We start from the raw sequence: 16390 nt of genomic DNA, 5'->3' as shown, positions 1-16390 counted from the left end.
TCTCTCATAAACAATGCCGAAAATTGGTCATCCTAGTACCAACATCAACTGAAAATAAAGTTTCGAATGTCCGACTTCTGACTGTCATTATTTCAGCGGCAGATTTCCACCTGGTGGAAGAAATTGAACTATTTTTTTTCATTGGCATTTTCTTCCCTGTGGTCTGCATAGCCTCTATACCAAGTTTCACAACAATGTGTTGCTGCAACAGGATGGTTGGCTACTCACCGGAAATTCCTTGAATTACAAGAATTATGCGTGAATTATTGGCTCCGGGAATTATGCGTGAATTCTACGTGAATTTTTTTCCGTAGACGTGAAAAATTCCAACTTTTATTAATTGAAATGAATTTATACGTTTACAAATACCCCGAGGCAAGGTTTTGACAGTTTAGCTTTTATTTCTGTCGAGAAAGGAAAAGAGAAGAAAAAACTGCGTGGAAAATAAAACAGAATTTTCACAATCCGTTTACTTTGTTAGTGTCCTTTGCAGAACAATCTATCTGATAGGCAGATCATTGCAAGATAAGATATCGTAAAGTTGACTAGGTAAATTTGAGTTTGAAATTCTCATACAATGAACTATATTTTGTATATTAGTATATTTCGTAACATTTGTGACTTGTGTTGTAGATGTATTTCTAGTCTGAGTATGGGAAATGGCAAATGTAAATTCCACACCTCAAATCAAATATTTTAAATAGTATATGTACCATTTAATTGGATTGAATTAGAATTTTTGGATTCATAGGAATCACACAAACCCTTTCCTTTATATTATAAATGTATTCGTTTGTGTGTGTGGTGTGGTTATACATAAGGTTGAAATAGAGAAAACATCAGCTTGTACCCTTGAATTTTTGGAAAGTTTGCCTTGAAAACCGGGAATTATAGTTGAATGTTATCATGGTCCTATAGTGGACACCCTGTTCAAACTGACTCCGGATGGCTCTGATTAGGAGAATTTTAATTCTAACTGCGCAGTACTTGAATTTTGCCATGTTGCTGGAATAGTAACTAGTTTTGCTTTGTTCTGCTCTCTTAGATCCGTCTGCTTGCAACAACGCCTGTTCAAGTTGACGGAGAGCCGTGGGAACAACATCCTGGTGACATTGATATCACATTTCATAACCAGGCAACCATGCTTAAGCTGGACAAGTAACGAGGATAGCAAGAAAGCCTGTTAGTCCTAGTGACTGAATATGTTGTTCAACCTCATCTAGTGGTGGCTGGGTACTTATTTACAAACGTTACTACACTGTTGCAGTATTGTTTATGTATGAATCAGGTAAATTGTTGTTGAATCTCCTTGTCTGTTCTCTCTAATTCCTACCAAAGAAATATAAGCTTTATGCAGATATGATTATTAAAACAGCTGAAAGATTTTACTAGCGAATGCTGTGTTACAACTTTTTCTTCCCCTCTGCTCTTTTGTTGAAAAGAGATTTCTGGTAGGATACATAAAATTTATTTCAGCAGAGATTACTCATTTTGTTAAGCATTTTTGCTATTTTTCCTTGTTATGCCATGTAGTATAATACTAATTTGTTGGCTGTGAATTTTTATTGTATTTATAATGGGAAATTGTATTAAAGTTTATCTTGTTACTCAGTATAGTAACACCAAGAAATTATATGCTCGTTATTGCAGAAAAGTTAAATTTTTAATATTTCTTGAATTAAATGACAAAAACTTTAAAAATCTTGCTGTGGTCTGTACCACATGTATTAATAACCCAAGTATGTCAGGCATGGAAATTCGTTACTTTCAATGCATAAGAATAAGCCTTATAATGAGAAGTGAAAAGAAAATTAAGAAGTCTATTTAATATATATAATGTAGAAGAATCAATAATTATGTGGAATTATAGTTACTGTGAACACCAATCAAAATGTATTTGCCAAGTAATTGCATTCAAGCAAATAATTGTGACAACAATGTTTCAGAGTCAATCAAGTCGTGTTTGCCATTCATACGTGCTTTGCTGGCACAGTTAATACAGTGAAGCTTTTAAAGTTCTAAACTATTATTATCATGAAACATTTCTCTCTGCTCGCTTTAATTACAGTAACATTGTAATATAAAGTGTGTATTTTTTATTCAGAAAAAAATTAGAACAAAGATATTGTTTTAAACAATCAATACATTTGACAGATAATGCCTGTGCAGTTTCTTAATGAATTATCGAAGCAGTAGTTTCAAAATTAACCACAGGAGAACTCTGATTTTCAATTCAGATCTGAATAAGGCAAAACATAAAATGTTCCAGCTTTACAAGTTTTTTAGATGTGGTTGGTTGGTTGAGTTGGTGTTTTAAGTCCACTTTATGCACAGGAAGGCTAATCGGGACTGGGCCTACAGCTTGAAGTGGGATCCGAACCACTATATGTGCCTCCACCGGGTATTGAACCCGTGACCCCTTGATTACAAGGCGGCGACGCTACCACTGCACCATCGGAGAGGCCCTTCTTTTAGATGTGATCCTCTGGAAAACATATAATCAGGGTTTCAATGGATTGTGTTGGAAGTTTTCAATGGATTCTTCATTACATCTTATTTTGCAGTGAGATTTTTCTTTCGTGGGATTTATGATTTTGTAAGATTTCTTGCTTACATGATATACCCAAAATTTGTTTTCTCATCTCTCTTATCATCTTGTCATTCTCTTTCGCATTCTCTTTCGTAAAATATTTGTCAGATTTGGTCACCAGTTTCCCCAATTATACATACTTGATAATTATCAGAATGTGTGTACAGCTTCTTTAAAGTTAGGTATGCTTCTACCCTTCATTGATAAGGTATAATGGTGATAGGTTTCCATCTAAAACTGAAGATCTAGTTCTATTTATACTCTGTATATTTGTTGAACTTAAAAAGACAAATTTTGATTTAGAGTTTGCTGTGTAAAATGTTCATTTACTGAAACATTGTTCACATATGTAAATTACTTATATATCATCCATAGACATTACTTGTAAGTACAATACATTGTACAGCATTGCTGAATGGCTCTATTGTCCACAAAATTGTTGATTGCACCTAACATATTTCACATACACATGCAGATTCATTCAGGGTTGGCCAATAATCAGAGTAGAAATTGACACTTAATTATTTTTTTATTAATAAACTAATTTGAGTGATGTATACAATGAATACTTAATATGTGGAGATTTGTCTTGACTACTGTCGGATTAAAAATTATAGATACTAGAGTTTAGAGTGCAAATTAAAAATTAACCAGTAGACCTAGAAAGAAACGAGTTACATCAAAATTTAGCTTATTCAATTCTGCGTTAACCTTTAGCTGCCTGACGGTCGAAATTTCGACCACCACATGTGAACCCCTTAACGCCGGATGGTCGAAACTTTGACCAGCAGCACGCGTCAGCAATTAGTGTGCAATTTCTCAAAAACTACACACAATATTTCAGTTCTACCTTTTTTTATCTTAAGAATACACACAAAGGTATGACATACTCGAATTACAAAACAATATATCCATTGTTACTATTATTAACAAGTGAAGTTTGAAAACGTCCTTTGTTTCACTTTGTTACCTCCATATTATTATGGGATAGATTTCTTGTAAACTACTGCATCTTTTTTGAAAAAAATAAATGCTACAAGCAAGAATGAGTAAAAAGCAACATTTTAAGCAACGTACGACAATTAAGGATTGGGGGGAATGCTGGGGCAAAGGCCCGATTGTCAAAATTTGCCCCAACCACGTGTTAGCACATGGCAGCAATTAACACGTCATTTCTTGAAAACTATACACTGTATTTCTGTTGTGTATTTTTTGTTCATTAGTTTATGTATAAAGTTATTAGATACTGTAATTACAAAACAGTACGTCCATTGTTGCTATTATTAACAAGCACCATTTGAAAAAGCCCTTTGTTTCCCTTTTTTTTACTTAGGGATAAATTGAAGATAAAAGGCTATAACTACTGAACTACTGCATCTTTTTGAACAATTTAAATTCTAAATGTAAGAATGAGTAAAAAACAACATTTTAAGTAACATCCGAAAATAAAGTATCCAGGGGGGGAAGCGGCAGCAAAGGCCCAAAGTTGGAAATTTTCCGTAATTATGCAAAATTTCGGAACCCCGTAATTTCCGTTCTTCTTCTTCTTATCATTATTATTATTTTTTAACAAGTTGCAGCATGTGCATTACATATCCTCATAGAGTGGTCTTTTCTCGTGCTTCCCTCCAAATTTGGTCCATCCAGCATCCATAGGGCCGATTCTATAAGGGAAATTCCGGGCATTTTCCCGAAGCTGGCAACACATACTTTATATAAGGTTATTATTGTTTTACTCAAGAAGTATCAGTCTGATTTCAACGAAACTTTGCAGGGTTGTAGGAATGTACCACCACTACATACTGTATTTTTTCATTCACTTCGATCTATTGAGGATGGTACATCAATTTTATGAAACAACTTTTTCTTATTGAAGATTAGGTACACACAGATGTACTACGTAGAAATTACTGGTCAAGCCTGCATTTTTTGCTGAAAAATTTCTACATAACTTTTTATTAGTATTAGGTAGTCCTACAAATACAGTCTTGTTCCTGTTTTGAAGCTCTTTGCATCTGTTTTTAAAATCCATTATCATTGTCAATTCACATTGTGAAACCGATTTTATACAGATTTTTATGCAACAGAGTACAGCTGTACACGGAACATGCCAACACGATACACAGGGATGTCTGTTGAACCGTGGAAACTGCAGGCTGTCACTGCTAGTCACTCCGTGCAGTGTTGCCACGTTCCACATACATATTTACCCTTGAATGAAAATCTGTATAAAATCTATTTCACATGTGAATTGACAATGATAATGGGTTTTGAAAACAGATGCAAAGAGCTTCAAAACAAGATCAATATTGTATATGTAGGTCTACCCAATACTAAGAAAAAGTTGTTTCGCAAAATTGATGAGAACTTTATTTTTACCAATTTTAAAAATCTGAAAATTACGAATTGTGTATAAAACCTTTCTCCCTGCACCATACTAAAATTTCATAATATCGGACAAGCCGTTTTTGATTTACAGAATTTCAAAGAGAGCAATTATTTGCAAAACTCAAAAAAACTGCCCCTTTTTTGTTCTCACAACGATAAAAAATACAAGGCATACTTGAAAAGTAATTTGGTTAGCATAGATTAATGCATAATTGAATGAGCTAATTTTTGATGTAACTCGTTTCTTTGTAGGTGTACTGGTTAATTTTTAATTGCAGTCTAAACTCGAGTATCTATAATTTTTAATCCGATAGTAGGTTGAAAGATCTTGACTAGGTTTAAAGATGGCATGATTTAAATTAGCTCCATTTGGGACCAAATATTCTCCTTGAGCTGCTCATGTGTACGCAGTTCGTTTGTGTGCACGTGCTAGCGGAAGTAATTGAGAGCTGAAAGTGGTAGGGGAAAAAAATAGATTATTTTCACTTGCTCCATCATGAAATTCACTATGATCAATGTCACATGACTCAGTCATAATATCTACCTGCAAGGGAATAAAATTTGAACTCCTAACAAAAAGCTACTTACATATCAAATCCTACTCTAAATTTAGGCCCCTCCTGTGTATGACACTGCATGGAAATATCAGTAAATGGTATATTTGTTAAAATTAGTGTGTATAGAGAACGATTGTTGTTAAAGTTAGTTGTTACATGTCTGATTCCACTATGTGATATATAACTAAAGTAATATTTTTTAAAGCAGTTTGTGAAATGTTTGTAGCATTTTGTAAAATGTGAAAAGTGTTTGTGATAATGTGTGTGTGACCCAAGAAGAATTTCATGCTAGCACATAGTAGCATTATATTGTAGTAATTTTGTACTTACCTTAACTGTGTGGTGTTGCATAGTTGTAAGAGAAAGTTGTTTGTACAAAATGTGCAGGATTTGTGCATGATTAGAAATTCTTCCAACTTCATTTATTAATTTCACTTTAAGGGGACTTGAGATGCAGTAAGATAAGGAAGTACAAGTTCTGATGTGGACAGTGGCAGTGGCCACTGAAATTAATCAAAGTAAATAAACAGGTACGTGGATATGTAAGCACATTTCTTGTGTACATTAACACGTTAAGTTCCAGACAACATTTCATTCTTTTATTTGTCAGGACCAGGTCATAGGCATGCACACGAGGGGTCAAGGCAAAGGGGGGGGGGGGGAGCAATTGCTCCCCTAATCATGGACATACATATATTTTTTGCCAGGAAGAGGCAAGCAAAATATTTTTTTCCCAGGTGGTAAACGAGGTATATTGCCCCCATAATTGTGTTTCCCCCTCAAAAAACACCACTTGAGTTTGAAACTATTATGTTCCTGCATCCCCATTATAATAATTAATGTAAATTACTGTGACTGAAATGAAAATATATATGTATATATATATACTTTTTGGTTGGCATTCATTTTACAGGGGGGAGGTGGGGCCATCCTTGCCCCCTTCTGTGCTCCTATATTATTATACTTTCACCTAGAAATTTGGTGTAGAGAGATCTTATCTTCGTTATTAAACAAATATACTATTTAAGAAATGAAGTATTGTTAAGCTGATGAAAGTTCCAAGCAACTATAGAGAAGCATTATATCCCATGACTATCCTGCTTCGTTCTGTATGTTCAAAATTACACTAAGGGTAATTTTCGGTGGGTCCGGACACACACTATATATGCCCCTGTTTTGTAACCATCAATACAATTAAACAGTGAGATGAAGTGAGGTTTTTCTTTCCCGACCAAACTTTCATCAATGCTTTTGCCACCCTTAATCAAAGTTTCTGTGCATGCCTATGGACCAGGTGGTTGATATTTTAGACAAATCTCAGTGCTTAATTAGTGCATGTGGTTCCTTGATGTAAATTTTTTGTCCAGTACTTCCTCAGAGCCATTGTTACTGCTTGTTACATGCTCCGGCTCAGCACTGTCACTAAGGTCACCAAAAGTATAAAGTTTACTGCTGGAGTTTTGTCAGTCTCCATTCATCATTGTATCACTTCGGGATTTTCCATTCTATTACAAAAACAAAACTTCTAACTACAAAATAGCAAACATCACCACCTACTGCACAATGTAACTTGGTACTGAACAAATGACAGTAACGCTGCATTTCTAAACATGCGCTACTGACATTTGTACTAAAAATTATCAGACCATTGTTATGCTTCTTATTGAAGGACCACAAGAAACAAACATGTACTTTTTCCATATCATTAGTGCACACAGCTAATACACAAACTCTGAAAAACTTACTTAAAACATGTATGATTTTAATGCATAGAGCCTGCTGGTAAAGTAAATTTGTGTATCACATTTATGTATCTGGTGCTTAACGTGTTTGAAATTTTTGTATGTTGTGATGATTATTTTGTAAATGACCTGACAGGATTATCTCTAAATATACCTGGAAATAATATTTATTAGTGTTAGAATGTTGGCAAAATAATAATAGTAATCTTGTAAGAAAGTTCAGCTTTGTGTAAGATTTTAACACAGAATTATTTTTTTTTTTGTCTGTAGTTATGTTACAAGTTACACCAAATTCTGTGAGATGAAGTAATGCCGAAAACAACATTTTCACATGACCTGTATTATTAAACAATTTGCCTGAGAACACAACTTTGCAGAAAGTTATTTAAAAATTTCTCTTCTTTTTATCTTTTCAAATTTATCTCTTCTGCATGTTTTTTGAGGACAAATTAATAAAGGAGACAGTGGGGCTTCTGCTACCCATAACATACCTTCATTTTCTTTGAATTTAGGATAAATTGGATCCAAAATTATGGAATATTTTCAGGACTGAGCTGATATCAGTTCGAATTTAATCAACAATAACAGCTAGTACTTTTCTGGAATCTGAGTAGCACAAAATAGCAGGTGACACTCTTGCAAAGTCTAAATATCATGGAAATTATGTAAAATGAACAATGTACATTGAATGTGCAGTATATGCAAAATTTTGAAGACCTTTAAATTGTTACAGTGGCCAATTGCATCTCTAGGAAATTAAACTTGTTGAGAACTGTTTTGGGAATGAAAGGTGATTTAAGAAAATTCCAGGATGCTGATTACGAATCATTTCTTCCCCATCACATCAGATTTTTTCACAAATTGTAAAAAAATAATTCCAAATATCGATATTTACATACACTATTTGCATGCGCTAGCACCTGGGTTTTTCTTCCAAAAGAAGGTGAATTTTCATAACAAATTTGAAATGTCATTGGTGAAACTGTCAGTTTTTGCCTTTTCTCATGGAAGCTCCAAAATACAGATTTCCTCTGTGTGCACCTTGTGAAATCTGTGCCATCACTCTTGTATTCTAACATCCCTGAAACTGCCACTCCATGTCACTGATTTCCGGGCGAAACCGTTTACAGTGTTCTTCTCTTAGTTCACCCATGTCAGCAGGAAAACTGTCTACTGTCTGGAAGTGCAGGAAATGTATCTTGAGTTCTGTTTCCTTAGTGCACAATACCAGTACTATCGAAAAAATTAGTAACGTTGTCATCATATTCGGCTGATCATCTTCGACTGATTATCTGCCATCTCTAAATTTACTGTACCAGTTTAAAACACTTGCCCTACATACACATGTATCCCCGAAAGCTATTTTCAACAGTTTATAGGTCTCCGAAGCTGATTTTCCAGTTTTAAAGCAAACTCTTATACTCACGCATTGTTTCATTTTTTCATCCATGTTTCTCTACACACAATAATCAGCCAACAACACTACACACGTCCACACTCAACAGGCTGCAGCTCACAACTAATCAAAGATTGAGATGTGATATGATCCTTCAAGGACAATACAAGCTTTCTTTTCCTCACACAGAACCCCTGCAAAACCTAACCAGTTAACAGTGGTGACTCCTGTCTAATAACTTTTCAATCACACCTCGTACACCTACATTCAAGGATCCTTTAGCCTGCAAACAATCGGAACATGAACCTCGGAAATTTAAAAAAAGAGGGAGGGGGGAGATGGGGTGAAGATGAAAGCAACAGGGGAAAAGAAACACTCATCCATTGGGTAATGTTAAATTGTCTGGCAATGGATGAAGCAACTAAACAGATGAAACTTATTTTTCAGTCGGTCGGTCCATAATAACGAAAGCCCGATTTAGATCATGAAATATCCAAGATTATGATTCTAGAAATGGGTACCCAACTTTTGGTTCAATATCCTGGTACCCCATTTTTTGATGTAGTAGATTTAAATAATGGCAGTTTACATTTTTATATTTATTGTAATTGTACTTATTTTTGTATCGTGTATATTTTTCATTATTTTTTTGATGTTTCTATTTAGTGACATTACTTTTTACAAATAACATGGGATATTTTTAAAAAAATTGAACTAGAAATATACTATGTAACTTTCATAAAATAATCAGGTGTATATGTTGCTCTGAAAATTATGCAATTGTTAAATAAAATTATTGGTATGAATTTGTAAATACTACTTTACCAGTGGTTAAGACTGCTTGCATATATTCAAGCTAGATTAATAAAAAATAATTTTGGATTTATTTCCAGTTTGTCACCAAAACTAATATATTTTTTCTAAAATTAAGGGAATAGGGAAAGTTACTCTGTATGTGCAACTCAAATGAAAAAAGTCAATTTGATGATATTTAAATTTTATGTCTAATTACAAGTTTAAGTAATGAACATTTGTTCGATGATATGTTTATAAATTGTAAACAACATAATTTATATAATGTCTTAATATACATAGCTCAGAAATTGAAACAAAAAGTCTCCAATGTTTTGTTTCAATTTTCGGGCAGAGTATATCAAGGATTAAATGCAGGGACACCCCAAATTTCATGTTCCCGTTTTCTTCACATTACATTATACATTCAATCCTCATCGTCCCAAGTGAGCAGAATTTTAAAACATTTCCTGAATTTTACATTTTCTTGCATTTTAAGTTTTGTTTTTATAGTCATCCCCTGAAAAACATTAATTTGAAGTTCCACTGCATAAATATTGTTCTATAATTACTCCTTGTAACAGTTGGGCTGAAAAGTTCGTAGGCTAACATAGTAAAAAATATTTTTTTGACAAAATTCGATTGTATTATTCAATATAGTTGCCTTCGAGGGCGATGCAACGATTATAGCGGTCATACAATTTTCGATGCCATTTTTATAGTACGATTTCTCTTTAGCCTCAAAATAGGCCTCAGTTTCGGCGATTACCTCTTCATCAGTGCTAAATTTCTTTCCAGCGAGCATTCTTTTAAGATCTGCAAACAGGAAAAAGTCACTGGGGACCAGATCTGGAGAATATGGTGGATGGGGAAGCAATTCGTAGTCTAATTCATATAATTTTGCCATCGTTTTCATTGATTTGTGACACGGTGCATTGTCTTGATGAAACAGCACTTTTTTCTTCTTCAAATGGGGCCGTTTTCGCATGTTCAAATATTCATGCACAATATGTCCAACATGTTCCTTTGATATTTTTAAAGTCTCAGCTATCTCGATCAACTTCACTTTACGATCATTTAAAATTATTTTGTGGACTTTTTTGATGTTTTCGTCGGTAACAGCCTCTTTGGGGCGTCCACTGCGTGCATCGTCTTCGATGCTCATTTTGCCTCGTTTAAATTTAGCAAATCACTTCTCAACGGTTGATTTTCCTGGTGCAAAGTCCGAATAATGTTTATCAAGCCAAGCCTTGGCTTCAACAGTATTTTTTTTCGCCAAAAAGCAATGCTTTATTAACACACGAAATTCTTTTTTATCCATTTCTTCACAATAACAAAAGCTGCTTCACTCACAATGCTATATCTCACGAACTAATTATCCGGCAGCTGTGAAATTTATACACGTATCTTTTGAAGGTTAGTACTAAGTAAAAATCACATGGATTTAATTCTAGTAACGCCATCTATGAGTCAGCCTACGAACTTTTCAGCCCAACTGTTATGTTTTAATATGTTTGTGTGTAATTACCTTAATTTTAAAAAATAGGTATGAAATTAGCGAAAATTTTGAATTTTTCTACTGTCCGGTGAGTGTTTCCTTTTACCTTATTTGATTTTTACTTAGCCCTTTTGGCCCTCCTTGCTTTTATCCATTATATATATATATATATATATATATATATATATATATATATATATATATATATATATATATATACACACATATATAAATGCATATTTATTTGCCATCTATGCATCCTAACTTATTTTAAAGATCTGATACATATTTGATATACTACAATGCGATCCATTGAAATGTATACCTCCACATCAGTGTTTGCACTACCGGCACCCAAGGCACTCGCAACCATTTGTTGTAATCGTAGTGTGTCGATGAAGCAAATGCCCAACAGTTTCCTGTTATTATTTTAAAAAGTGATTAACTTACCAGATTTGAAAAAGGAGGTGTTCCAACTAGTCGCCTTCAATGTGCACACATTTTCGATACATCTTTATTAAGACACCCACTAATGTAAGTTGGTGAGAGAGTGCTAGAAACCAGTTTTTACGGATATCCTGAAAGTAGACATGAGACTGTGAAGTGATAAGAGTCCTTGTTTTGTGTTGAGTGATCTGTTTTCAAGTCTGGTGACTGTGAAGTGATAGGATGCTTGTTATGTATTGTCTTTTCTTGTGTATTCAACCGCAAAGTATGTTATGGCTCAGCAAATGTTTTCTACTGCACAGCATGTATTTATTTATGATTCATATGAGTATGTGTTAACTCAATTAGCACATTAAGCTCAAAGGTAATTTGAGACAAGATTCCCAGGTGGAAAAATTTCCCTGCGATTTTATCTCTGGGGTAGATTAAAAAATGCTGCATACAAGTCAAATCCACGCACCCTGAAAGAAATGAAACATAATAACGTCCACCAAGAAATCAAACATTAATCAATGGGAACTGCAGCTAGTGATGAGTAACTTCATCAAGGATTGTCAAAAATATGTGTACAACGAAGGTGACCAGTTTCAGCACCTTCTTTCATAAATTGGTAAGTAAATAAATCACTCTTTAAACTAGTTACGGAAACTTGCAGGTATGATTCATGGACTGTCTACAGCTTGTCTGCCGATAGCGCAAACACGGACGTGGCACTCTACACTTCAGTGGATCACTCGGTACTTTGTTAATTTAAGGTTGTTAACTTTTGACACATTTTCTTTTGATTCTCCAATGCATTTCACTACAGCTGGCTTGCTTTGGAGCTAGAAAATAAAGCAAAATTATGCATATTTTTCCAGTGTTGATATTTTTAAATTCTAACAATTACAATTTAATTTAAATATTTGAATCAGAGAAGGAATTGCATATGTTGTTCAGATTCTGAACCCATTATTTGACATTTTATATCAAATCCGTAAATAATTCTTTTACAATTCATTATGCAATCTATAAAGTGAATTTTAAACCACTATAATTGAAGGAAAATGTTACCTTTCAGTGATGTCCTGCAGCAAGAATCAGTAGTAGTTTAGTACCAAAGATCTATTATTAATCAAAATTGGTTTATATTTATTATATTTAGATTATAAATTATATTTTTCTCTACCATTATTAATAATATTTTTTTTTATTCTGTAATTATAATTATTCTACAATTTTATTCATTGTCCTTGAAAGATGTTTCTTTCAATTTAAAAAAAAAAATTGTAGTGTTTGTTTTTATTATTGAATATATTTCTTGGTAATGTTGGTGCGGATAAAATTATTATGTGTCAATATGAACACTTGATTATGCTGAAAGTTGTAGGAAAGTATTTGTTATATTTTTAGTGTAGAAAACATCAATGTTCATTGTCCAATTATATACTGCTGGACAATGAAAACCGGACACTTTAATATTTGACATCTGAATTGCAATAACAGCTCGCAGGTATATTACAGAATGTTCGGCAGATCATGTAGTACCATATGCACCATTCATAGGCTCGGACTTTGTTTATGCATTCGTACTTAATTCAGTTTCTGCAACATTTAGTTAGCCCTTGTACCAGAGCTTTTATCGACCCATTGCGTTATCACAAAAAATGCAAGTGTCCGGTTTTTTTTGTCCAGCAGTATAGTTGATAGAGATATGACAAATTCGATCTAAGAATATTGACCAAAAGTACCATATCAGAACTAGTATCGGAATTTGTAATATTCCAATTTTTGAACCGATTCCAGTATTCAGTATCTCATTATCAAAATTTTGATCACAAAGACCATCTTGGCAAGTTTAGTGCAGATGGTGTTGTACTGTACAACTTTCAGACTGAAGGGACAAGTGACAACTGACACAGGTCGCTCCTGTCTGTAAAAATGTGTCAGTTGCATTTATTTTTGAATCTTTTGTTTCCAACTGACACGTTACTTGTCACTGTCACTTCAGTCTAAAAGTTGCCTTAGGAAAACTCAACAAATGTGATCTTGAAACTATTTTCTTGCATATTTAATATTAAACTGTCTCTTTCCCAGTGTTTAATATCTAAGAATATTTATAACATACAAACCTAATTTTTTACAGTATTTCTACTTGTGTCATGCTGTAAAACCCACTGCATTTCTGTTAAGCTGTGTATTGAAATCATTAGGTATTAACGTTAAATTCACTTCAGAAAATATATCGGAGACTACCTCAGAATTGTAAATTCTCTGTTTCGTCACATCAATAGTTGATGTGTTTCATTAAACTGTGTCATTTGAAAGTGTTTGTGTGTGCGTTAACTCTTAGAAATGCTTTCTTATCCTTACTTTTTTTGGTAGTTTTTTCCTTCAAATTTTTAATTTTAAATATATATTTTGTATTTTATAAAAAAAAATGTTTGTTTTAAGACAGAAGAGAAATATTTTTATTATTTATTGCTTTTATGTAACTGAGTGTACTATTTACGTATTTGTATTGCTGGCTTTGATTGTTAATACTGAGGCTGTAACTGTAGGCATCTAGTAACTGACTGGACAAATGTATTTGTTTGGCTTTGGTTGACTTGAAGACCTTCCTTGATATTTCTTTGATTCAGAATACACATTACCAGTATCTTTTAAATCATCCTTTCAACATCAACTATAAATCCAGTCTCATACTAGTTGTCTGTGTGTGTAATGTACTGTAAGGACTGTGTATGTAGTGTCAACAATTATCTGTAATTATTTGTTCCATAATTTCTGTACAGACAAAGGAGCATACAACTGCTGTTTTGTGTTTGGCATGACAAACATGTGTATGAGTGTAAAATAGAAGATTAAACTATGAATCAGTAGAAACATGTATTTTTCCATATTTGACGAGACAAAATAGATAGTGGAAAGGGAAACCTAGTAGGTATGTGCAAATGTTCTACCTGCTTTTGGTGAGCCATCTTGCTAACGAGATGAAACCTGCACCAATAAAAGTTCTGAGGTTTGGAGTCCAAGAACTGTTGTAAGGCAGTTTTCACAGCCACCACATCACCAAAGATGGAAGGAGTTCTGCAACGTGCGAAACACGTAGTAGTCTGTAGGGACCAAGTCCAGAGAATAGGGCAGGTGTAGTAAAACCTCCCAATGTAAGTTCCTTATTTTTTTTACGTGTTTTGACAGCAGCATGTGGCCTGGCATTATCATGGTGGATGATCACTTCTTGCAGATTGGCGAGGCCTTGTCGCTTCGATCACAATGCTGCTCGCAGTTTGTCCAAATCTTCACAATAGAAGGTGGCATTAATGGTTTGATTAGGTTGCAGGACCTCCCAGTGAATTACTCCTTTGACATCCCACCAAACACACAACACCTTCTTGGGATGACGTTCTGGTTTGGATATCAATGGTGGCGGTTCAGAAATGTGGCACACAGTCCTGCGACGCTTTACATTACTGTACATAATCCACTTCTCATCGCCCGTGACAATGAGTGGCAAGAACTGGTATTTTTGTACCGGGAGAGCAAGGAAACAGAGATCGCGACTCGCCCCTCTCGTTGATTTGCACTCAGATGATGTGGAGCCCAATAATCGAACTTTGGTGAAACGCAGAGCTTTGAGCAGTCTTTCGACTGTTGTCCTGTGTACCTGGAAGGTGTCCACTAATTCTGCTATGGTTGTCTTGGGTATCTAATCATCATATATTTTAAGACATCCAGCTCACGACTAAATGCTTCTACCTCCGCTCCTTGTCCACACTCACTGCCTGTTGCTGCTCTAAGTTCCCCTGATTACCTGACCACATTCACACACTGGTAGCGCTATCTGTGAGGTCAGTACTCCGCTAATCGGTGACCTGTCAAAAACGGGTAAAACTTTTGCACGTACCTATTATTTTGAACTGATGTCAGAGGTCATCGGGAGATGCAGCGATGACAATGGAAAATATAAAAATATTGCATTTTAAATATTTTAGAGAACTAAGAAATAAGCCAGAAGTCTAGATATCACTCTTGTTCTCCTTTTGTTGAACCAGTAAACGTATGTGGAATAAGTACAATGAGAACAAATCTTTTATAACTCTCTAAGGAACATCAAACACACAGTGATATGAGAATCAAGTGTCATCACATTGGATGTATTTTTCCCTGTTGATTTTTGACCAGTCGTTCATCCTTCAGAAACATGAGATAACTTCCTCAGTGGTAATTCATTAGCATGTAGCATAAAAAAGTCTCTGAAGGTAAATTCCAGCAGCATTACTATTCCATTTTTGTTACCTTTATCCACAAAACTTTCACAAAGCATTGCCCTCAAAATCACCACAGATCACACCAGTAGCGTACGCAGGATTTCATGAAGGGGGTGTTATTTCTAAAACTTTTTTCCAAATTCACATTACCATTGTTTTATTATACTTTAATTAAATAATAATAATCACAATTAATTAATAATACTTATAATTAATTGATTAGCTAAATTAAAACTACTAATACCACTACTACTACTATTAAGTAGTAGAGATCTACATAAATATAGTATTTATGAAAACATTAGAACGAAATTACTTTCTCGTCATTCGATTTTTTTCAAATCCTGGGAGCATTTTTTTCACAAGCTCAAAAGGGGGGGGGGGGTTAAACCCCGTAACCCCCCCTTGCGTACGCCACTGGATCACACCATGATCTTCTTACAAAGGACACAAGATTATTCTGTCTTAGGAGTAAAATAATATATGTAACTTGAGTTTCAAAAAGGCAGCAATACATAATGCTTTTGCCTAACTTTCTCGTCACATGCTCCTTAGCAGCAAGTGTTCCATCTTTTTTTCTTCTTTCATCAGGACCAAAGCACACACTGCCTTCATGTTGCAGTAAGTGATATAACGATGCTCCCCCCTAGTATTTTTTTCTACTTTGACACTATAATTTACTCTGGTCAACAGTGTTACTTGGTAATAGAAGCCCAAGGCCAGCATTGAC

General features: G+C 34.4%; 1 protein-coding gene across 3 annotated transcripts in view; it reads left to right on the top strand.

Annotated features, from left to right (window-relative positions):
• Nucleotides 1-10034, top strand: part of LOC145982841 (diacylglycerol kinase epsilon-like) — a 35671-nt gene extending 25637 nt beyond the window's left edge. For all 3 annotated transcript variants that reach the window (XM_083116202.1, XM_083116203.1, XM_083116204.1), the window contains exon 11: nucleotides 1046-10034. In XM_083116202.1, coding sequence (XP_082972328.1) covers nucleotides 1046-1162 — 117 coding nt within the window. In that variant the 3' untranslated portion in view covers nucleotides 1163-10034. The remainder of the gene's footprint in view (nucleotides 1-1045) is intronic.
• The last annotated feature ends 6356 nt before the right edge of the window (nucleotides 10035-16390 follow it).

The sequence above is a fragment of the Lepisma saccharinum genome, unplaced genomic scaffold (genome assembly GCF_977018435.1).
Source record: "Lepisma saccharinum unplaced genomic scaffold, izLepSacc3.1 HAP1_SCAFFOLD_450, whole genome shotgun sequence".
Lineage (NCBI taxonomy): Eukaryota > Metazoa > Arthropoda > Insecta > Zygentoma > Lepismatidae > Lepisma > Lepisma saccharinum.
Note: the sequence above shows the minus strand (reverse complement) of the source record. Positions and strands in the feature narration are given on the sequence as shown.